The sequence below is a fragment of the Onychostoma macrolepis genome, chromosome 02 (genome assembly GCF_012432095.1).
Source record: "Onychostoma macrolepis isolate SWU-2019 chromosome 02, ASM1243209v1, whole genome shotgun sequence".
NCBI classification, from domain to species: domain Eukaryota; kingdom Metazoa; phylum Chordata; class Actinopteri; order Cypriniformes; family Cyprinidae; genus Onychostoma; species Onychostoma macrolepis.
Genome location: NC_081156.1, coordinates 15,454,514 through 15,479,688, shown reverse-complemented (window position 1 = coordinate 15,479,688; position 25,175 = coordinate 15,454,514). Strand labels below are relative to the sequence as shown.

General features: G+C 37.6%; 1 protein-coding gene across 4 annotated transcripts in view; it reads left to right on the top strand.

Moving 5' to 3' along the window:
- The window catches only part of tox (thymocyte selection-associated high mobility group box), a 56,035-nt gene that overhangs the window by 15,030 nt on the left and 15,830 nt on the right, over window positions 1–25,175 (top strand). The window contains exons 1-4 of one of the 4 annotated variants that reach the window (XM_058758348.1): window positions 9,669–9,888; window positions 11,647–11,712; window positions 14,017–14,124; window positions 22,904–23,152. In XM_058758348.1, coding sequence (XP_058614331.1) covers window positions 11,662–11,712; window positions 14,017–14,124; window positions 22,904–23,152 — 408 coding nt within the window. In that variant the 5' untranslated portion in view covers window positions 9,669–9,888; window positions 11,647–11,661. Of the gene's footprint in view, window positions 1–9,668; window positions 9,889–11,646; window positions 11,713–14,016; window positions 14,125–22,903; window positions 23,153–25,175 lie in introns of those variants that run through there. The other 3 variants (XM_058758331.1, XM_058758320.1, XM_058758340.1) reach the window with 3 other exon arrangements.

The following is a 25,175-nucleotide window of genomic DNA, read 5'->3' as shown; positions in this document are numbered from 1 at the left end:
AAGATTTCTATTTCAAAAAGCTGTTCTTTTGATCAAAGAATCGTAAAGTATCACGGATTCCACAACATGATGATTCAATACAACAGTTTTCAACATTGATAATAATAATAAATGTTTCTTGAGCACCAAATCAGCATATTAGAATGATTTCTGAAGGATCATGTGACACTCATGACTGGAGTAATGATGCTGAAAATTCAGCTTTGCATCACAGGAATAAATTATAAATTATAAATATATTATAATGGAAAGCAGTGATTTGAAATTGTAGTAATATTTCAAAATATTATATATATTTTAAAAATGTGTTTTCACCCCAAACCTTTGAATGGTAGTGTATATATAGGCCCCCCAAAAATATTTTGACACTTAAGCTACAATTAAAAATGTATAAATGTATTTGCATCATAAACAAAATATCAAAACAAGTGGCATTTAATTTAACTAAATAAGTAATCATTCACAAAATCAGGTTTCAAATCTGAAACAATAGATATATTGTTTAAAATGCCAAAAAGTCTTGTACTTGTGAAACGTGTATTGTTAACATAATGAATTAGAGCCTGGTTTGATATTTTGTGTCTAATTCAGTGAACATAATTGTGACTTACATGTCCAATTATGCATATATATATATATATATATTCTCAATATAACGATGGGGAAGTTGCACTACAACACTGTGAATGTGTTGTGTAATGCTCTGTTCTGGTGACAGTGGTCTCATGTGGTTGTTTGTAAGGGGTCACCATGTCATGCGGAAGGTTTCATGTCTTCAACTAGCTGTTCTGTGGTTGAAGTGCATTGTGGGACATTGGTGTAGACATATGTCGGACTGCATCCCAGACACCAAAAGTAGCACACACACACACACACACACCCCACTCCTGTTGAGATAAAAATAACGTGACCTACCTTTCAGCTGCAAACATCCTCAAGTGAGCAGATACACTTAAACACTCTCCCACACGAGTTAAACACCGTTGACCCCGCACAGCTGCACCAAAATCTGCACCATTTATCAAAATACAGAAACGAAACAGACACCGAAGACAAACAAGGAGAATAAATGTTGTCTTTGGGCTTTCGGAGCTGGAAAACACTTGTTCAAACAGCCTTATCAAACCAAATTTTCCCCTCAACCAATCGTAAAATAAAGCAATTAAGTGGTCATGTCACCATCTATTGGTCTCCAGTGAAATATGCCTTCATTTACCTCCATCGGGATTCCCGAGGCAGTAAATTATGATACACTGTAATTTTGTCTCACTCTGAAAGGATATTTAACAAGCCACTGGCTGCTCACTCTGAAACTTAATCATTTTTATCCCCCGTCTTTTTTCAGGTCAGCTCTGTTTTAGATGAGATTCAGTCAGTGTTGAAGCATATCTAAGGACTCGGTTAGGGGAAACAGACATTAAAGTTCGCTAATGGTTTAATTTAAGCTAATTGCGCTGACACCAGTGACCAAAAACCACGAGCCGCAGGAACCGATAAAGCGCTTCACGCCAACAATACGGTCAGGAGAAAAGGAGAAAAGCAATATGTCATCATTCATGAATCATTAAACCAATAAAGTCAAAATGTTTCCCTGAAGCTCGGCTGTCTCTTTACAGACCGGACTGCGAAGGGAGAGCTACGCGTGCGTCACCGCGTTATTCCCCCTAACACAAATTGCCATTCTTCGCATATTATAATTGTTACATAGGAGGCTGGTTTAGTTCTCAGCGTGGGGCTTTCACCAATCAACTGATAGAAATGAATACGTGCATTACGTCGCGATGTATTCGGAAATAAATCGGCACGACGGCATGGAGGCAAAGCGCAGGGGGAAAAGCCCAACACGGTTTCTCGGCTCGACATGAAATCGTACCAATTCAATAAGAGCCAAGCAGTGATTTATACTTCATCCTCATCTCTGGGCCTAATATCAGAGTGCCTCTATAGGTAGTCATGAAAGTCACTCTAGCTCACTGTAATAAATTACAGTGGTGGAACACGAATGAAGACGCTTTCAGTTCAGCTTCAGGCTCTCAGAAAATTGCCATTTTGAGGAGGGGGGGGGGTGGAAAAAGAAATCACTTTGTGCCGTAATGCAGTACAGACAAAGGTTATTCATCAGAGGAATGATTTGAAGTCAAAGATGACTGCCACTCTTGATATTGAATGCTAGGGAGCAAAGAGAGAAACACTCCCCCCTTCTCTCTCTCTCTCTCTCTCTCTCTCTCCCTTTGCCTCTATTTCTCTCCATGACGACCCTGACCCACTTTTGTGGCTGCTTATTATTCAGGCTACGGTTTATCCATGGAAAGAATGTGTGTAATTTGGTTTGACAACAAACCCCTGCGTGTTCCTCTCCGAGAAGTGGTTGCTATCGACAGCGGCTCGTATCGAGTAATTTTTTATTTCTTTATTTTAATATAAAAGAAATCATAATGTACTCATATCTGGGGAATAAGCTGTAATTTTCTGCACGGGAAGCATTTGAGTGCGCTCCTCGTGCAGAACTACTGCTTTTAGTAACAGCGTTTGACCTTTAGATTTCAGCTGAAATGAAACCACGAGGAAACCTCTCCTTTTCGCCCGTACGTCCTCCTCTCCGCTGCGTGCCATTATGCTCACACTTTTCTTGCCCTCTCTGTGTTTTATAAACGTTGACATGTTTAGAAAGTGAAGTTTCACTGGTGACTAATTACACTGGGGAAACCAAAGGTGTACATTTGGATGTTGATACTATTCGTCGCTCGAGCATCTGCTGATCAGAAATGAAACGGAGAGCATTTCTGGCATGTCTCCAAGACGGCATTAGCATTTTGCGAGAAGGCAGAGGAATATATTTTATTACCTGACATACTGCTGCTTTTAAGGGTCCACACATGTTGACATAGGGAGGTCGGCAGAAGGTCTGAAAGGCCAGATGTACCTTCGAGTTGATACGGAGCGGCTGATAACAAGATGACGGGATTAATTATTTCCCTCAATCTGCCAACAGTCTCTTAGGCAATCATGTATATACAGATGGAGCAAAATGTATTTATATAATATATCATCTCATGAATGTTTTGAAAATGGGTGGGGAAAGAGCAGTTTTATGTTTGTTTTAGCACAGAAAAAATATATGCTATGACCATAACTGGGCTCAAAACAAAAGGATCATTTTTTTTTCTTATACATTAGCATTTTTCTCTGCCCTGCCCCCTGCCTGTTTTTAAACAAAACAAAAAAAAGACTAAAATTGGTTTCTTTTGTGTTACTCAAACAAATTGTAATCTTTTTTCTTTTTTTTTCTTCTTATTTCACATTTACAAGAATCTCAGTTTTACCATTAATTAATTTATTTGATTTTAATTATTTATTTATTGTTTTAATAAAATACTTAATCTGAATCTTTTAGATGTTCAAAATAAAGCTGGAGATAAAACACAGCCATGAAGTATTTCACGTTTAAGAAGTACATTAGCATTGAAAAATGCATTATATCCATTTCTGTCAGTTCAAGAGGTTTTATAATAGATATTTTAGGGGGCCCATATATTCCAGCGGCTCTGAGTCCAACATAAAAGGGGACGAAAATGAGCATGGTGCTGAGTAGTGAGTGCATTTAAACCACAGGGTGTGGAAAGAATACACACTCGCAGTTTGATTTTCCCATACTCTGACCTTCCATAAGAAACTGATGAGGAATGAAATTGGTTCCAGTCTCGCGAAAAAAAGCTCTGATTCACATCTGGACATCTGAGAGAGAGGGACACACACACACACACACTCTCAAAATGTCCTAGTCGGTGCAGCAAAAATGGTTCCTTACTTTCAGACAATGCGAAAAACTGTCGTACTAACAATCAAGGCCTATTTCGCATTCCTGCCAAACAACTGCATTTAATGACTGAAAGCTGTACCGCACTAAAACATTTGTGGAAAAAAAAACACGATGCCATTCACATCTGCGTCACATGAAATGATGAGTACAGCACAGCAATAAAGTCTGAGCACAGGTGCAACGCCAGAAATAGGATTCGTTCTATTTGATTACAGTATGTATCACTGAGCAGGAGAGATGTCACTTCTAGACATATCATCCAGTGCCAGAGAAGCAAATGCATAAAGCCAATTTGACAAAGGGGTCAATATACAGCATCCAATAAAAAAGAAATCTACAAGATCTGCCAAGAGCTATAAACATCAAAATAATGGCCCCACTGTTCAACAAATATATTCAATTGGCTCCTCTTTTCTTATTTGTTTCTTGGATCATTTTATATTCTTGCCATTTACAAAGTCGTAGAAGTCAAACGTGATGCATGGCGGTGAAAAGTATGCCGCTTCTATGGTGAAACGTTAGCCGCGTCCGTATAACAGGCAATCACGAGAGATGATGTGGGGCTCATTGATTGCACGCAAGTTGCATGATTATGTTCGGCGCAAAGCGTTCCATTGCACTCGTATCTCATTACCTTTCTTCCTGAACGGCGGCCATTTTGATTGGGTCCTTCTAGAGCAGAGAGAATAGTATTGAAACAAGAGAGCGCCATCAGCCTCCAGTTCCACAGGAAATGCATGACAATCTGTGTAGCTTCACCAAAAAGGCCTCGAAACGTCCTTTGTTTGTAATCTGTTCTGTCACCAATATGTCTGCGGCATCATGTGTCTTTCCTCGGCTCCCTTCCCCCCTTCTTATGATATCTGTTTATATTGGATCTGTACAATATGAATAATGTAGAGCAACCAATCTCATTACCGTGCTCAGATATAGAATACAGATTATTGTATAACATTTGCATAAAATTATGGCTCTCGTTGAGGGAGAGAGAGCGTTTCTTTCACCATTTGATTTATTGGGTTCATTTATGGTGAGAAAGATTAGCTTTGAGTTACATAAAATTGGCTCGAATGTGAAATTTATGATACTTAAGTTGGAATTCAACACCTTAAAATCAGATTTTAATAGCTGGAAATTTTAGACACATTTCAGTCAGAATGACTTTTCAGGAAGACCTTTATCATCATTAGCACTTTCAAAATGAAGTCGTTTCATAATTCCACACATGCATATACTTTGCACCTTCTTTTGCATAATATGCTCATTTACAAATCCTCACCAAAGATATATTTTGCTCATATAACAAATGCAACATTTCATAGCTTTTATTATATTATGCACAGTATGGAAACATACCGAATGCAATACTTTGCTGTGATCTGAAAGGCCTTCATTTGTGTCTGTTTTTCGAATTGTAGCCGTGCATAAATCAATAGCGAATCATGTTGATATTACAGCCCATAATTCTAGTTTTGGAGAAACAGTGGCACACTGTCAAATATGGATGTTTGAGGAGGTTTTTTTGTGAATGCAGTACAATATAATTAGCTGGAGTGGCCAAGTGCTTCGCTCAAGGGCACAGACTGGTCCTAACATAAAACATAAGGGTTTAACATCATCCCAGCTTCACAGCTTGTTTTCATCCCAGAACCTTTCAGAAGTCCGTCCTGGCCCAGCTAAGTGGCAAACACTTTAGATTAGAGGAACAGAAGTTCCTCATATATTTTAATAGAGAGTTGTTCAGAGCTGGTTGGGGTTGGCAGGGTGCCCTGGTACCTTCCTCTTCAATAGCTGGTACTCTTATATAATAGTGTATGCCAGGAAAAGGAGGGGGGAGCTAGAGAGTGGGGGTTATATAGGTTTAGCCAGAATGTTTCCATTTTATCTGTGTACACAGTGGGATGATGAGGCCAGGCAGGGGGGCTCTGCAGAAATCCTGCTGACCTCTGGAGAGCTCAGAGAGCAATGCACTGATACGAGCTGCTCTCAGACTGCAGGTGCTGAAAGCTATTACTCTCTTGATTACGGATGAGAATCTCAGGATTTAACGATTCTGGTTCCGATTTCGCTTAATGATTCCGGTTTCTTAATACCGTTGAGGAAACGCCAGATAATTGATCCTAATTACATTGTCATTTCGTTTATATAAAACTTAATGTGTATTCTTACCTACATTTTGTCATATGAACAAACGGTGCATAAATGATTTAAGTCTCATAGCTACATAAACGGTAGTAACAGTTCTTGGTTTAGTTTTTGATGAGTCATTTTGAGTTTGTGATTCATTTCAGCCATTTTGACATTTATTAAATATAATTAATTTGGGCCACTTTTTTTGATATTTATCATTGTGTTATTTTGCTTTATTATTATTCAATTCAGCTCAGGTTAAGCATAATTTAGCATAATTTTTTGTAGATTCAGTAACGGTGCAGTCTCAGTCAGCTCCCTAGTTCAGTAATCATAGTACCCACTAGGAAGTCAGCCATTTTAAGGGCTGCCAAGTCCTTTACCAAGTCTTAGTTATATTGAGATATTGATTCAAGAGCTATGGAGCTGATTGAGATGCACCAACTGAGTATTTTATTACTGTGACCTGTCCACTAACAGAACTTAGTTCTGGTATTTTTTAAGATTTAAACCAGTTCTGAATGAGATTCCCAACATTGCATTAATCCTGAAACAGCCCAATTAACACAATCTCATGGTAAATGACCCTTTGCAAAGACCTGCCCTCCTTTGTTACTGTAGCTATGTCTGACAACGCGCTGACAGACAAGACAGTGCCAGTTACTTTAGGTGTGAAATAAAGTCTTAGCTTTCAAATTTTGTAATTTTGAAATTCAAACAATAAATATAGTTTTGTGGCTCTTTAATGTGTTGTGACAGATCGCTGTAGCACCTCAGTTCAAGCGGCACATGAACCAATCATCTCTTCATCTTTACTAGTTATAGCGCAAAATAAACATGAATGAACATCAGAAGGTGTCTTGTTTCAACTGCAGAAAGATGTCAATATGACACAATTTTTCAAGTTCAAATCCACCACCGTTGATCTACTGTCCGGTCTTGTTTGTTTGTCGGACAAAAAAGGCAGATTCAGTGTTATGATTGGTCAGATCGCCTGTCAGTCAAACTCCCAGCGAAGGGTCAGTTCATAACTATGTTACATTTTGGCAAATTGCACTCTCATTTGTACGTTTCCGTACAATCTGCTTACTCCACATGTTTAAGTCTGGGTTGGGGTGGACCTTCATAATTCCTAATATTTGTATGTTTTTGTATGATTCACATCCTATGAATTCATGTGAAATCGACACCTCGTAAAATGCCTACATTTTCCCTTGCGATCGAGTTGGCCTAATTCACACACATTAATTGATTGAGAAAATTTTGAAGCTGGTGTCGGATCAGAATCAGACACAGCTCTCTTAAACACCTCGTTCTGATCAAGCGTTGACTCCGAGACCCTCCAGTGACACTAATTAGAATAAATTAACAGAAAACCCCTTGTAAGATAAATACGGGCATTAGCGAACGAACACATCCCTGGCCACAGTTCAGTCCCCGCACACACACTTTGGCCCGTAGGCCTCGTCGTTCTGAACCAGGGGAGTCATTTAAGGATGAACAGTTTAATTACAGAGCTAATAAGTGTTGCCACAGACTTTCTAATATTATTCTGGGAGAACACTAGCATGTCATTACCCTCCTCCCCCTGAGGAACACTTCCTATTAATCATAATGAGGAATTTGTTAGCATGTGGTCATGTCAGTTGGGATCAATTTCTTTTACCTAAGCTTCCTATGAAGCTGCCAGACGCTCGGGGCGGAGTGTGGAAGGGATCGATTTACAGTCCCGCAGCCATTAGGCCCTGTTTTGTTTTTGTTGTTTTTGTTATTTGATAGCTCATTTGCATCAGCGCAGCAGCTGCCGAACGCACATTGTAGTCGTTTGTTGACCTGCTTGCACAGATACTTTCTTGCTTTTCACACTAAAACTGTTATTTATTTTAGGATGTAGCTGATGCCTGCGGCCTTGTAGTTAGATGATGGACTCTTGTGGCATTTTTTGCTAATAATGCAATAATTTGTGTAAGTAGCATATGCAGTCGAGCTGTCAGATTTTAGAAAAGCAATCTGCACTGGCTGTGGTTTTATTGGTCATGTAATGGCACCTCAGGCTCTGAAAGAAAAGCTACAGTGACACAAAATGGCTCCCAGCTTGCCACAAGATTGAGAAACACCAGTTCACACGAATCAAGGAAAACCTCAGTCACAATCGGCCTGTACAGTTTGCGAAATGGAGTTCGCACATTTGCCGGGGTTTGCTCCGAAAGTGCGTTCGACGTGTAGGTGAGGGAGGGTGTTGGCCAACTGTTGCTGGATGGATTTGGTGTCAGTTTGATGGGTTTAGCTCTGAGGTTTCACTTTTTCAGCAAAGGCCGCCTCACACTTTCCACTGGCACATTCATATGCAAATAGTGTCTGATAGAGGGTAAAAGCTAAGCAGATAGAACAGCGCATGGACACTGAGAGAGACATGTGAAAGGTCACCGCAGTGAGAAACTAGAGAATCTTTATAAAAATGGATATGGTGTGAACGGCTGTGTCTCGATCCTTCTGTTATAAATAACTGGCTGCCATGTGAGTGGGAGACAGTGGTGTTGAAATGAGGAATGAAGTTTTATTAATCAATATAACCAGGAGTAGAACCAGACACTGGCAGTTTTGCGGTGCTGTATTTACTGTCAAAGCTTATAGTTTAATTGTTCTAATGCTGCGAGATGTTGCTTCTGTTCTAAAACCTAGTGAGCTCCCTACTTAGGCAGCATTTCAAGACGCCATTGGAACGCTATACTGACATAAATTTTACATCTTTTTTGGCCCAAATCTAAGGAAGCACTGCTTGGAAAATGCAATTACATAATGCATTGCCAAAAAAACAAATAAAATCATTCATAATTTATGCAATACCTATACCTGTACTTTTACTGTATTTTATGCTTATTAGAGTAATGACAATACTGAAATACTGAAATCTCAAAAACTGGTTATAAAATCTAACACTAACTGTCCCATAAATGTTTTTTTTTATATACTCAAAAAGCATATTTCAGGTTGGTCCTGCCAATATGTGTATGCAGTCCAAAGCACAAGTCTCAGGACAGTGACTCTTTCTATGGGATTTCAACTGGCATTTGGCTCTTTAATTTAAAAGGCAGGACTTACTCGGTCTAAAACCAATAACTGCAGCATAGCTGAAAAATGATATGCTTTTTCAACATTTTCTCCTTGTTATGAATAGAGGCTTATGACTAGGTTGTAGTGGTGTTTTAGAAAACAGCATATTTCATAGTTTAAGAATAGCCACATCTTAGATCAGCCTGATCACATTAATCACAATCAATAAGCTAGCATGAAATTAACTGTCATCCGTGTGCAAAAACCAATCAGATCGGCCCATCAACTCGCACACTTAAAAGGTCGCAATGTGATAGGCTTTCATTAGGATTATTGCCATTTCATTTCCATAGAATTATCTCGAGCAGGCATAATGAAATGAGATGTGCTGCTCGGATGAACAGAAATACAAACATTCAGCCAGTGACAGGCGTCAGCCACGAGTTTCCTCTCTCGCTCGGTCTCTTCTCCTTCGTGACACCCTCTCTCATTCTTTAGTAACACTCAAATAAGTGTCATGGATGTGTGTTAATGACAACCCTGTCAAGGATCGATTGCTGAGAAAGCCATTGCCTTACAGCCAACTTACAACATATCTGATTTCTGCTTTTGATATTAATCAGTCATTTTTCATGGGTTTTTAAGGAAGTGGAGCAGATGTAAATTGGCGGGTATTTGTCAGGCAGGCGTGTCAGCAGAATCTGTGTGTGTGTGTGTGTGTGTGTGTGTTTGTGTGTGTTGCTGAGTGGACTGTAGCAGGCAGCCAGTGATGGCTGCTGTAATTTCCCAGGTGTGCTGCACAGCTGGGTCACAGGCTCATTCTCCTTCATCACACAGTTAACCTGCACTGACTCAGCTGAAGCTGTTTTGAGCATCTTCAGCAGGTGAATGCACAAGCTGCAAGTTTACTGTAACTCTGGTTCTGATTTGATTGATTTCGGTTTGTCATGTAGGTCGAGAGATGGATTAACAGTTCTTGTTTCATAAACATTTTTTATTAAAACTCAAGAAGAACTTTAAAGTCAACATGAAATATCATGTGCAACACCTTTTTACTTCTATAATCTGACACAATTCAGAGTGAAACAGGATATTCAATGAGAAAAAAGGCTTGATTTTATTAATCTGGAATTAATTTACATGCAGGTTACATGCCAGAATAGATTTCTGGAAGGAAAAAGGCAAGTTGTTTCAGAAGTGGAGCACTTTGTTAAATTTATATTTAATATGTAAATATATTTAATTATATATTATTATTTATATTATATATTGTTATATTGATGTTTTTCTAAATAAAGTAAGTACTAAATGTAAAAAAAAATAATAATAAAAATCATATCGTATGCAACAATAAATCATGCACAATAAGACCAGGAAGAAGTAAATATGGTCCATTTTTATTCCATGTTGACTGTAAAGGTGAAGCATGTAGGTATTTTCTGTGCCAGCAGCAGCATCAGAATTACAAAAATAACGAGTCTGTTTGGTGCTGCTAGTGGTATAGAAAATGACACACTTCATTGTACCCTGATTGTGGTTAGCCAATGATAACATATTTTGTTCTCTGAAGAAAAGGTGCAAAACTGCCACTGCAGTGGTACACTTTCAAAAGGTACTAATATGTACACTCTAAAAGTACATTTTAGTACATTAAAAGTACATGTGTGACCCTGGACCACAAAACCAGTCATAAGGGTATAAATCATAAGATTTATACATCATCTGAAAGCTGAATAAATAAGCTTTCCATTGATGTATGGTTTGTTAGGATGGGACAATATATACAACTATTTGAAAATCTGGAATCTGAGGGTGCAAAAAATATAAAAAAATATATAAATATTGAGAATAAAATTGCCTTTAAAGTTGTCCAAATGAAGTTCTTAGCAATGCATATTACTAATCAAAAATTAAGTTATGATATATTTGTGGTAGGAAATTTACAAAATATCTTCATGGAACATGATCTTTACTTAATATCCTAATGATTTTTGGCATAAAAGATAAATTGATAAGTTTGACCCGTACAATGGATTTTGCATTCAAATATACCCGTGCTACTTATGACTGGTTTTTATGGTCCAGGGTGACATATTAGTATTTAAAGTACTAAAATATACCATTTAGGGGTAAATAAGGTACAGAGAATTAGCTTTTGTAGCCTCAGTGACAGTTTTGTACCTTTTTTCTGAGAGTCTAAATGTAATTGTCAGCCAATACTGCGAGCACAGTGTGTACATTTCACACTGATAGAATGGTCCGTTAATGGTAAAATAAGTTTCTATCTGGGGTGAGACACCTGGGCCTGTCCTACAGTCTCAGGTCTATCCTTGTGTGGGCTCGTCAAACTCACACCACTCCCTCTGTTTTATTCCATGAAAGCATTCATTCATCCCCCTCAACCAGCAACTTTAATTACCACTGTACTAATTACATCAAATCACTGACATCTCCATCTGATACGGCAGGGACTTCAAAGACTAATTGTCTCTGAGCCCTGCGTTTTGGGAAGAAAACACTGTACAGAAATACCAACCGCAAGTTCTGTGCCTCTGTCTCATTCTGTGGCTCGTATTGTGTGTCAAGTGAACATTTCTGACTGTTTATTTATTGTTTTTTCTCTTCTCTCTGTCTGTTTGCAGTACGACAGTGAAAACATGTTCATGAGTATGCCAGAGCCCAGCCAGGACTTTGTGCCAGGGAACCAGGTGGGTTAATTACTGCTCACTCCTTTTGTTTTAAGTCGTAATTAAACAAATTTAAGCCGGCGCATCGCAAATTAGAGCCGCTATCAGTCGCCACCATAATCAGGGGCTATTATAACATGTAAACAAAGCATTTAAAGCTTTGTCTCAGCTTAATGAAATGAAGCTTTAATGCATATTGTCGCAGGCTTTCATTTCCTCCATTTACACTTTCATTAAAAACTACACACAGTACGGACTGCAAACCAGGCCACGGGTCTATAAAAGGCAGACTGCAGCATTTCTGAGCAATGCTCCTCTAGTTACGGCCGTTACTCACCGAGGGAAGTTTATTTCAGGATACTTGTGCTTGTTCGAACAACCAAGATAAAAGGCTGTTTCATCAGTGACTCAAGCTGGATAGTTGAGTGCATCTTGCTATAAAAAGCACAGCTTGATTAAATTTTTAAACTAAAGCATGCAGTTCGGTGCATTAAGGTCAAGGGTGAACATGCCTGCTTGAGGAGAGCAGGTTGTCTTAGGGGACCTTTTACACATTTGGCTAATGAATTAAGGTTACAGGTTAATTAGTGGCCCTCAGGACACCTGCCACATTCTGCTGTATGGAAATGAATGTGACAGGCGGCCCGATGCACCGTAGACAGACTGATCGTGTGTGCATGTGCAAAATTGTAACTAGGATTTTTTCCCTGCTAGTTTTATCAGCCTGTAGCAGGCTATATGTGATGTTGCTGCTATATTAAAACATTTCCTTCCTGCTTTTGTCATGAGCTGTTTGTATAGACGCATTGATCTGAACTATGTGCTTGCATTCCATGAAATTTAAGCGAGCTACATTTTGACATTTCAAATTTCGAACGCTATACACAATGGGATGCTGAAATATTACTCAAGGTTAAAAACAACTTTTCTGCAAAGTGCCTTGACGCAGTAAACACAATGAAAGCACCGAATTCAATCTGTTTGTGGATCACAGAGTTTGGCCTTTAATGTAAGACATGTAGAGTGTAATGTGCAATAGCTCCCGCTCTAAAACAACCCCCTCCCTCCCCGTCTCACTTATGTTTTTCTTATTACAAGTTAAAAAAGTGTTATGAATAATTATTCCATTTGCAAAAGTAAATTTAATAATGAAACACGTTTTAAGAAAAAAACTGTCCATATGGTTTGGCAGCCTGCTCAAAACATCTCCTGTCTTTTGGTTTGACATAAGTAACGTTTAACAGGTCTCCGTTCTGCTGAAATGTGTGAAGGTGCAATTCACACCTTTCTCACGCATGTCGAAAATTGTATATTTAAACTTAATCATGAACACATTCGCTTGCGGTTTCACAGAGTTGTAGCTCTTTGTGCACTGACAGAAGAATCTTTAAGTTAGATAAAAGACCTCAAACATGGGTCATATTAGTCAATCAATTGACTAATGAGGTTAATCAGTTATCAGTTATCAGTTAATCATCAATATTATTATTATTATTATAAATATAATTTAACATTACAACTAGCCAATAAGAGTATTTACTGATTCAAAAATGAAACTAGTCAGTCTAATAAAGTAAAATAAAAAGAAACTATTCAGTCTAACCTTATTTGTAAACAGCTGACTATATCTCAAAGCTGTTACTTGCCATTCACTGACTAGTCACAGTTGCACATGCACATGCCTAATTATGATTTCATGTTGTAGTCACATGATTCGCTCTGGCTTATATGCTTGAAATACATATAAATTGAATACGTATACATAATCTCATGTGAGTCCTAAAAGCTCTTCAATAAGCATTCACAGTGCATTGTGATATAGAGAATTAGTGAGAACTACAGTCTAACCTGTAGGCTATAGAGAGTAAGCCCATTGGTGTTATGGCTCTCAATAGCAAGAGGAAAAATAAATAAATTATATTTGACTCATGTATTATTCAGCGCGCTGTAGCAAATGCATTCAGGAGAATGTAAAGGAAAGTGCACTAAATTACAGGTCACTTGTTTGTTTCATAGTGTTTATACCTCTTTAAACAGGAAAAGCTGCATACGGGCCTATTGTGCCACCCATTACATAGCCTGAAATTGATTTACAATGTGCATTGTCTGCATTGTCACTGTGTTTAAGGTGCTCACGCTGCATGTTTGCTGCAGCTTTAATGTCGGTGGAGATGAAAGATGCATTGAGAATCTAAAGCAGCACAGAGCCAAAAAAAAAAAAAAAGGATTGAAGAGTGATGAAAGTTGAATGGAGTCTTGCATGTGCTATCGTTTCTTGTTACCCTGCTGTGTCGGTTGACCCCTTGGCCTTGCATCCCACTGTAGTTCCGCGTGCCTGCCAGTCCCAGCCAGACGCAGCACAGCAACAAACAGGCCGGCGGCCACTGGAAAAGAGACACCCCTACACACACGGAAGGCCCCCGTCTGACATGGGTAAATAACCCCACACCAACGCCGAGCAGACATCCATCAGTGCAAAATAACAGCAATCTACATTATTTGTGTGTTACATGCTGTGTGTGTCTCATCCATATGGACCCTTTTTACATTTACACTATTTTTACATTAACACCATTTGTCTAAATTGTTAAAAAAATAACTAAAAAAATAAATTGTTTTAAATGCTACAAGGAAATATAAGCATCACAACATTATAATGTACAAAATAAAAAATAGATAATCATTTTAAGGTTTGTTAAAGACTGGGCCCACATTTAACAGTGTAATCATTTTTTTTAAATTGTGTTTATATAGATTAAGATTTATATAGATTTAAGTGAGTGTTAGATGACGGCAAAGTTAATCTAAATGTAAACACAGAGCCTTAGTAAAAAAGTAATATATTTCAAATAAAGTATAGTTCAAATCTATTAAAATATTTACCCTCGAGACCGATATAAAAATTATAATTAAACTTTATTTAGAGTACTACTTCTTCTTTTTTTAATATTAAGTTTAAAATGAGTTTTAATGTCACTATTCATGAGAATTGTATGATCTTTGAATAAAGTCAGTCTTACAAAGCAAGAAAAAGTGTAAAGTGTATCTAAAGTATACTTGCACATTCAAATATACTTCAGTATATCTTTAGTTGGACTACAGCACTACTTCCGCACAATTAAAGTGCATTAAGCATAACATTAGTTGTTCCTATTTAGCAGACTTTAAGTATACCAGTTTAGTTTACTAAAAGGTCAATTGCAGGGTATTTTTATTAAGTGCATAGTATTTAAATGTATTTGTAGTATATTTAGCATGAAATAAATACATTTCAAATACATTTTAGTAAATGTATTTTTCAATAGGGAGGACATAAATAGCACAAGTAAATTCCAGTTATCAACCTATGATGGATGAATGTAAAAATCCATGTTACTGCAAATTACCCTTTTGCTTTAAATGCAAAATAAATATTTATTTAAAAACTAAGTTACTTGACTTTCTAAAAGATTTAATGAAGATAAAATTAATATTAAAAGATTTATAATTTACATTCATTTCCTGTATTCGAAACTGTATGTGACGATAGTATAACGTAGCATATTAGCATATCAACATTTACACAACATGAATATGAAGCAAACTAGCTAGCCAGCTAACTAAAAGAAGAGAAGTCCCTTGTACATGAATATATCCATCTGTTTTACAATGAAAATGTTATCAGTAATCTTGGTCGCTAATTCTAATTTAGAGAATGTTGTCTAGCGAACTCCTTTGCAGCAGTACTGACTACTTAGCTAGATTTTTTTATTTTTTATTTATTTTTTATTAATTCCAAGGTAATATAACAAGGGCAGTTATGTAAACATACATTCAATTATGTACATTTAGAGAGGGAAAAAATAGCTAACCGGCTAGTGAAAAATAAAAAATACATCAAAGTCTGTGAAAAGGGTCCATTTTACTGTATACAGTCTTTAGACGATGTCTGTCCCTGCATCCTGCACTCCATTGTTGTGTAGATCACACTTTTATTTGCCACTGAGCTCCACATTGATTTCACATGTATGAATAGGATTGCTGTAATCTTAGAGCTGCTTTGAGTCTAGCACTACTTTTATGTTTCCCTTTGAATCTTAAAACTCTCTTTGTAGATATTACTTCCTCTTGCTTATGAGCTGCAGTCTCTATTTTCTGCTGTTTTCATGCTTCCTCGCATCTCTCTCTCTCTCTCTCTCTCTCTCTCTCTCTCTCTCTTTCTTTCTCGACTTCTCTCTTTCCCTCTGTTGGGAACAGGTAATTACTTTTATTGGCAACAACAGTTGAATTCACCTTGACCTCAGTGTGTGGTACGTAGCCACAAAGCTTTCTCCTGCTTTTAAACACACATTAACCGAATTAGAGAGAAGCGTACCCCTGTGCCTATTTTAAACTACACACTCAGGAAGCTAAAACTGAAGCTGAAAAGCGTCCGCAGCCTCAGCGCTAAAGGCAAAATGTACTGCAATAGTGTGTTATAATACAAACCAAAGGCAACCTGGAGAGCGGCCAAGGCCAAGTGTTAGGATCATGGCTATTATATGAATGGTTAGAGAAGTACTTTTGATTTGATCTGATATATTTAAGGTTGATTTTAAAAATCTAAAAGCTGCCGTGGTCTGTGCACCGGTATGGGCGACGCTGTTTCTTTCATAAGCCGGTCCTCAGAGTGATTGGTGAGATCAATGATGTTGAGTGTACCGTTACAGATGTAATTTATGTGCAGAGATACTGAAACTAGAGGTGGCTCTTCAGATGGTTGCAGATGAAAGAGCAAAGCATCATGGACGGTATTTTTTAAATTGGGATTTTGGAGGTGGGGGAACTGTAAAATTTTGTAATGAACTTGAATGAGCTATTTTTCTCTTACTAAATGGAGCCAAAATGTGTGTAGTGTATCAGGCCAAAACTAGATTGGATTAAACATACAAAATAGAATAGATAGACAAATAAACCGTTGAACTCTTTTTCTTTTTTTATTTCAAATGCAGTGAAACACCATTCAAGCCCAATTTAAGAGTACTTGATAGATCTGAAAAAGAAAATGTAAATATTAGGCTATAAGGGACTAGTTGTCATTAATAAGCCAGTTTTTGTATTGACACATAACTTAAAGTCTCTAAGTTACTAAAATAAATAAATACAAAAAAATGAAAAATATCAGTTTGATATTGCCCAAAAAAAGATATAGTTCATTGTGCCATAGTGGGGACAAAACATGGGGTAAGTTGTCACAATGGAATGTGCCATTAAATAGCCAAATACAGGCTGTTCATCAAAGCAGCAACAGTAAAAAAGTTATGACACATTTGAAATGTAGAAGGTAACATTCAAAAATATAAAACCAAAAAATTGTGAAGAATTTTTATGTATGTATTTATTTATGTATATGTATTATGTATGTATGCATGAAAGGGATAGTGTACATTAATCAACATTCATGAATGTAAATGTACCCAAGTTAGCCTGTAGGCTTACTTTCATTGGTAGTCCCTTTGCCAGATGTAATTAGACATAAAACTAAAAGGAAATAATTAATAATAATAATAATAATAATTATAATTATTTTAAAATATTTGAATTATGTGACAACTTGCCCCAACATATCATTTATGGAAAATACCCTTGGCCTAAGAACACAGTAAAAATGTTCTATTAAAATCTTCAGCATATAGTTAAATCTTGTCAGAATGCTTGACAGTGGTTTTATTGTGTTTACATCTTTACTCTCAGTTTGGAGGACAGAATTTACAGACATTATTTTAATGTAAGGGAAATTTAACTGAGCTGGGGATGAGAGGGAAACAGGCATGTGTTAAAATGACATTTAAAAACTGCCGTTAATCTCTTGGTTGAAATCTGCATGACTTTTCGCCTTCAAAACATTCCCACTGACTGACAACATTTTTGAAAGCCTCGTATCTGCTTGAAGTGACAAAATGAGATACTGTTATCCATCTGAGCATCTCTGGATGTGGAGATCTGTTCCTCTCTAAAAGACATAACAATAATAACAGCCTCCAAAAAAAAAGACTGAATCAATGAGATGTTAAAATACACACAGCATTCATCAGCCAGCACTGTCTGTCTGCACACAGGTTCTCTCCTATCTTACCATCTCCTCTCATTCCCCCTTCTTCCAACCCAAACCATGTGTTTCTTGGCCATTAAATAAAAGCCACATTTATTAACCCAAAATGGCGGAGTGCTGAGCGCATGTCAGCCCACAAGCGCTCTGTATCAACGTTTATTTATTTTAATGCAGCAGCAAGATGAAGTAGTGTGTGCCAGCGATGCTAGATAAAGCCGACTACAGGCATACACTCACCGAACACTAAAAATATACACACTTCTCATATTTCTGGACTACGCTCAAAGACACTACTTGTGAAAGTGCCCGCTTTGACTCACAGAGTGAGCAATGTTCGCCGAACAACTGCTGGTTTTTGTTCAAACCTGATAAGACTGATGTTTAACATCACATTCGCTCGGTTGAAACTGTCTGATTTGTGTCATAGAAGATGCAAAGCAGCATACAGGAAGAGCATCTGATATTATTACTATATAACTATAAGAGCAGCACAGATACATTGTGTTATTTGTTTATTTCTTGCACAGAAACATATTTGCCTACCGTGATGGTTTGACATGTATATAGTCTCTGATGAGGGGGGTTGTCAGATTTCTGTGTGGGTTTATATAGAGGTGCTCGTATCTATCCCCCTCCCCCCTCCCCCCAGATGTTGCAGAGCTCTTGTGGGACCAGGAGAAAGCTGTGCATTTTAAACATGCATAAACTAACCTTGTGCTCTCTCCTGGGACTGAAGAGGCCCGTTCTTACATGTGTTTTTTACTGTATTTCAGATACAGAAAAAACATTTTTTCTCTTGAGCCAAACCCATGTTCATATACACCATGTTTATCGAATATTTCAACAGATCTTAAATACTATTTCTAGCATTGTTTTTCTCATAATATGCATTATTCAGATATTCATGAATTGCATATTCATGCATGCATTAGCCTTAAGCTGCTCAAAGGCATAGATGCAGCGTGCCGGACAGGGAGTGGTCGCTCGTGGACCGCGCCAGTATGCTTTGATCCCTTTCGGTTTATAAGATGCGCCGGGTGTGGTGCGTCGGCTCGGGTCAGACGAGGCTTCACACGCCCTTGTGTCCCCTCCATTAGACAAAGTAAAAACCTCCTTCAGAATGCTTGACCTTGATACTAGCACAAGACAGACAAGCCATTCTGCATTTATCCAGAAGCTCTCAACAGTAATCGGCAGCTCAGTGGGTCCGAGGTTGTTTTGGGGGCCCGGCCAAAGAATGTTGCATTCAAATGATCACCGCCTCTGGGTCCCAGAGGTATTCATTACAGGCTGAATTGCTTTCGTTGCCTTTCTTACACAATCCCAGCCTAGATTGCAAATGAAAAGCCGGCTGGAAAAAAAAAAATAGGGCACCTTATTAAGTTTAACTACTGTAGCATTTATCCTGACATCTTCATTATTCAAAATTACATTATGAAAAAGCTGCTTCATCTGCGGGCGCAGGTTACCGTTGTTTACGCTTCCTTTTGCTGTTCTTTGGCAATTTAATTGGTGGAAGGGCATGACAACATGTTGGAGCGCTCCTTGTGCCGCATGGAGCTCTGGGTAATGATCCACAGCCAATCCTGGAGTGATCATTTAAATAGAGTAGGTTTATTTCTGAAAGTCAATTTCTGCAAAGGCAAATACCTTAAAGTGTTGTCTAGAAAAAAAAAACCTTTTGAAGAGTTACACTGCTAATGCCTAAGAAAAAAAAGACACGGCTCATTTAACACTCATTGACATTTTTGCCCCAATACTGAATATTGTCACACTCTATGGGGTAAATTGTCACAACGAAAATGCCATTTCACCGTCAATTATTGGCTTTCAGCAAAACTTGAACAGTGAAACAATTATGAAACATAAAACAATGCTACGACTCAGCAGTTGTAATTGTAATATAATCTATATGTAGAAGATCTATATTTTATTTTATTCATCATTATTTTATTACTACAGTTATTAAAAGATGATTATTAAATATTGAAGAGGGTTCATACAAAACCACAGCTAGAGATCAAAACACATTTGATTTAAATCTTTAGAGCTACTGAAATACAGTTTCCCCATGTGACAACTAGCCTGAGTTTCACTCATGTGTCTAAATTGTATTTCTATCAGAAAGCATCTCCTAAATTTGTTTTAATGCATTTTGTGGCGTAATGATGGGGCGTATCTCTTATCTCGAAATGCAGGTTTTCTCATCCACCTCATATCTCAGCATGTGTGCACTTCTTTCATAATGACGAGCTGATTTACGGCTGTCAAGATGGAAGGCTTATAAACAATCTACATCTCCATTGTGAGGCTGCAGTAATTTAATGCGTAATTTCTGCTGGTGAAGCATTTCTGCCACTCGCTCACTACACTATGTTCAAAACACAAGAGCTCTCCTTATATCTTTCCACACTCTCTATCTCTCTCTCTCTCGCTCATTTTTTCCTTATTGTCAGTGTAAACCACATCAGATACATGACTATTCCCCCAGTTTATTCCTCTCTCTCCCCCTCCGCTGTGAAGCTTTGATTGACTGCTGACTGTGAAGTCGCCCATAGACAATGATTCCATACAGCCATCATGACCATCATCAGTAATTGATAGTAGATTTAAATGACTCTCCTGCTCATTTGCCATTCATCTCCCACCAGTCCCATTACCCTTGTGCTATTTGACAGGCAATCACCTCCCTGAGAGATTTGTTGTCCAGTCAAAATGATGTCACATGAAATGGGCAAGGACTTGCGAGTTGTGGATCTCAAAACTTGTAGTTTTTTTCCCTTCCCCTCCTTTGCATGCAATGCGAATGAGGGTTGTTGGGAAACTATGTGTCATCCAAAGTCCTGATTTACACAGAAATTGTAGTTTTTCTTCGATGTTTCGTTTATTGTCAAATGAAAAGCTGGGCTTTTAGAGGAAAACCGCACACCTAAATTATGTTAAAATTACACATAGAGATCTGAATGTAACTGGATTATGAATAGTAAACACTGAACTGAATGTACAGATATTGTGTGGGTAATTTCCCACAGCCCTGACTCAGTATATAAAAAGTTCATTTACTTCATTTTCATATTATGTGATTCAGATCAGAACTTTCTGACCCTGGAGGTTTTATTCAGTTTCATAAGATGATGCAAAAATATTTCGATTACCAACGACATGACTCCAGTTTTTTAATATGTGTAATTTTAGAGGCTGGAATTGGAAAAACGATCTGACTCATAGCACATATCCCTTCAGAAAATGTATTTATTCAGATTAGCTGGAACGTTTTTGCAGTTTCTAGTTAAATAAGTAGATTGGATCAGATGACACCATGTTTTGATATGTTTGTATCCACGGCCTCATCTAAAGTCTTCTTTTTCACAAACGAAAACACACAGATGTAGGAAATGTTTGCAATGCTCTTAATTTTTGTGCATTTCACTTTCTTTCTTTTTTTCAGAGCCACACACCACAGCACAGGGTTATTTATTTCCTGTGTTCTCTTTCTTGGCTGCCTGTTTACGTATCTCAGTGTCACAAAAAAAGGAAAGTGTAAAAAAAGAAAGACACATCACGTATATAACCGTTACAACACGCAAACATAATTGCACCTCAAAATGGCTATCGGTTCCTGCTCTTATTTATTTGTCTAATTTTCACCTGAATATAATAATTTCCTTTTCTTTGACAAGAAGTACATTACTCGCATGTATCAACAGCAATGTAAGCCACTGCAAACAGTCGTCTTGTTTTATGTGATTTATTTTTTTTAATTTGGCAGTAAAATCATTCCTCTAAGGGCCTTACTGTATGAATTATGCCAGCATATTTCCTGCAAACAAACGCAGACATCTGTGAGGCACAACACAATCAAATATGCAAATGAGCATGATACATTGGCTTTTAGAGGCAGAAGTAGGAAGCTCATTAAAACGATTATTGCAATCCTTAAAAGTAACAGTTGGACCGTTATTTGAGTTGAGTTTGAATTTGGAACCAATTTCATACCTAATTGCCTGTAGTTGGCTGTCTGACAGGTTCATTTAGTTTGCTGCAAATAAAAGCTATGTATTAGAGATAATAAAGCAGCAGAAAAGAGGAGCCCCTTTGAAGGTAAAAAAAAGAGGGATCGTTCGAGTCATTTCGAGTCGAATCAGAGGCTGTGGCGCATTTGCGCTTAGCGTTTCGTGAAGCGTTCGGCACGACGTGCACAGATAATAAACTCTCTGCCTTCTGATAACTGTATATATTTTTCTACAGTATTTTACTCCAAGGGAGTGTTTACAGAATAATTTATGATTTTGCTTGGATTTGTACAGCCTTTCATCTCCTTATCTGCTTTACATCTTTTTCATCACAGTCTAAACTGACAGGGGCTGGAGGAGGCAGAGCGCAGGACAGCCTGTTTTAAAGCAGCCAAAGCAAACTTCACAGCCAAGCGCAAGTGACTGTTCAGCCTCATAAAAGCAGCCTTTTGTTATACTCTAATGAGATTGATTGACCATTTGCATATAATTTTACTTCCTCAAAGACTCAAATTGTAGGAATGAATCACTGTAATGTGCAGCGCACTTTGATGTACTTTATTCAGCATTTCATTTGCTGCGAATATAGTTGTGATTAGTCTTTTTTCTGTTATTGATACAACGTGAATCATCGCCGTTGCTGGATCGCTTCGGTGGCAGAATATAGAACATCAAAGAATGTTAGTTTTCAACAAGATTTTTCTGTTCGTGCCGTAACCCATTTCATTCTCTTATTTATAAGTATCAAATGGACAGTCTGTCCTTGTACTAGCCTACGGTTCACCCCCCATTGTGCAGTATTTCAGACTAACTGTTTGGAAAGCCTTTTCATGCTGCCTTTGGAGACACTCTGACAAGAATGCTCATTGCATTTCACCATCTATTCACTCGCTTTTTCATTTTAGAGTTGAAATGTGCTTTTTTCCCCCGATGTGATACCATTTGTATTAGATTCTATTGTATTTACCTCTGATAATAGATGAGAAAAATGCACCGTATTCATCATCACTAATGACTAGTCAGTCATAAATGAATCATCTTTTGAAAAATGATGGTTTTGTCATGCAGCCACACTTATGTAATCTGTGTTCCGATGGGCCACGTAACCTCCTGTCTCTGTTCTTCCCAGCAGTCCTACCCAGTGCCCAGTCTTGGGGACGAAGACTTCAACATCCCGCCCATCACTCCCCCCACCCTCCCCGAACACATGCTGGCACACTTGCCTGAGTCTGAGTCCGGAACATACCATCACCTGTGCCCCCCTGTCTCCCAGAACGGACTGCACCCCTTTCACCTGCAAGGAATGGACCTGCCGGGCATGTCGGTCCCCAACATGTTGGGTCAAGATGGTGGTCTGCTCACCAACTCCCTCTCAGTGGTGAGTATTGGCGCTGGGGCTGATGGAAGCCCGTTTCCAACTAATTATGGGATAAAGTTTAAAATAAGTGTGAGATATAAAGTCACAATTATGAGAAATGAAGTTGCAATTGCGCAAGTTCAAAATTGTATTGTGGCATATAGTCGCATTATGAGTTATGAAGTGACACTGTGAGATATAAAACAGAAATGATACGGTATGTAGACAATATAGATGCAGTTGAGAGATATAAAGTCACATTTTGAGATTTGTAATTTATAAAGAATTATCAATTCGTGAAAGAGTCAGTGTGAGAGAAAAAAAATGACAGTTACCTTATTTATATTTTTAACTTTTAATTAAGCAGAAATGTGCTTTCATGTAATCTAGTATGGAAAATTACCAAAAACACAGTTTCTTTCTATGTGGAGGAAACTTCATTGTAAGATGCACATGCTCTCCTTTGAGATGTCACTAATGCATTTCGCATGACAGAATTACGCAACACCAAAGTCGTTTCAGTGCCCAAACAATGATTTAATTGACACAAATGAAACACCTCAACAGAGATTATAAGAGGTTGGAGCGGCATATAGAATGATTGAGATAGCACCCAGCAAATGAGAGCTAATGTGATTTAACGCACAGTGAAACAATGCCAAATTCCCCATTGGATTAAGTTAATTAAATATAATTTAGCATCAAGGCACTCCTCCTAATGCATTCTGCTTGCCATGTAGCTGTACTAGATAGTTGTACAGTACATTCAGAAATTGTAGATACATTTTAAAAACTTTTGAAACTTAGAAAAAAAACTAATAAATCAGAAGAATAAGGTTAAGTAAAACTGAAAAAAAAAAAAAGTTACAACTGAATCTTTAAAAAAAGATATGGTTAAGAAATTTTTTTTACATATAATATTTAGCTAATTATTATACATGTAAAAAATAATGTAAAAAAATAACATTATATAAAGTACATATACACACACATTGTATTAGTACATATTACATACATATATAGTAGGTATATATAGATGTGTGTATGTGTATGTATGTATATATAAATATTCAATTTAATATTTTATATAAATCGATATATTACACATCAAAATTATTTTATTTGGCTTGCTAACTTATTTTTTTACTTAGTAATTTAATTTGTTACTTTATCCTTCTCTTATCCTTATAAAATGTCGATATTGATCACAAATATCTACAAATCGCTGCTACTTCTGGAGAAATGAAACCTAAACCTTAAATTTTTGGTCAAGTGCACGAAACCTCATAATGTGATTATGACACATATGAAGTGCTGGTGAGCAGTGACTAACTGTGGTTGAAGATGAATGCTAGATGTGCTGCTAATCTGATGCTCGAGTCAAACTGAAACTTCTCCTCTTCATCTCGCACCTATTGTTTTCCACATGCTCCATGTTTGGGGACAAACCTAAATATTGAGCGTTATTTTTGTGTGTGTGATAAACCCCGTTAATAATAACCTTTTTTTTTCTCGACCTTTGTTCGATTATATAAGCACAGATGATTTGTATTTTTATCGGAAATGAGCGCACAAAGGCGAAACGGCGACAGTCGTAATGGTACGAACAATATTTTTTTTTTTGTTGTTGCTCTTTCAGGAAAATGCACCTTCTAGTGCCCCTCTTAAACTTCCATCAAAAGGATTTTTAAAGAATAACATACACATGGGTGGCTAAAAAACACACACACACACAGAGTGACATGCACACTGAAAGATATTGAGATTCACAAAGGCATTTGTTCTTTTCACCTTAATGTTCTCAGTGCTTGGAGAACATCCATTTAGAGCGGCTATGAATTATGGTTGCCAGGCAACGGGACAGAGAGCTTGTAGCTGCAGTGGAGAATGAAAGAGCTAGCTGATGGAATTAATTTTCTCTCGGCATTAGCCTGTTGGAGCTGCCTTCTCTGGTGGAACAGAGAGTGCATTTATGTGCCTCTTACATTTTGCATTCATTTTATAGGTCTCAGAGCGTGCATTGTTTAGCCAGCAGAGATAGTTG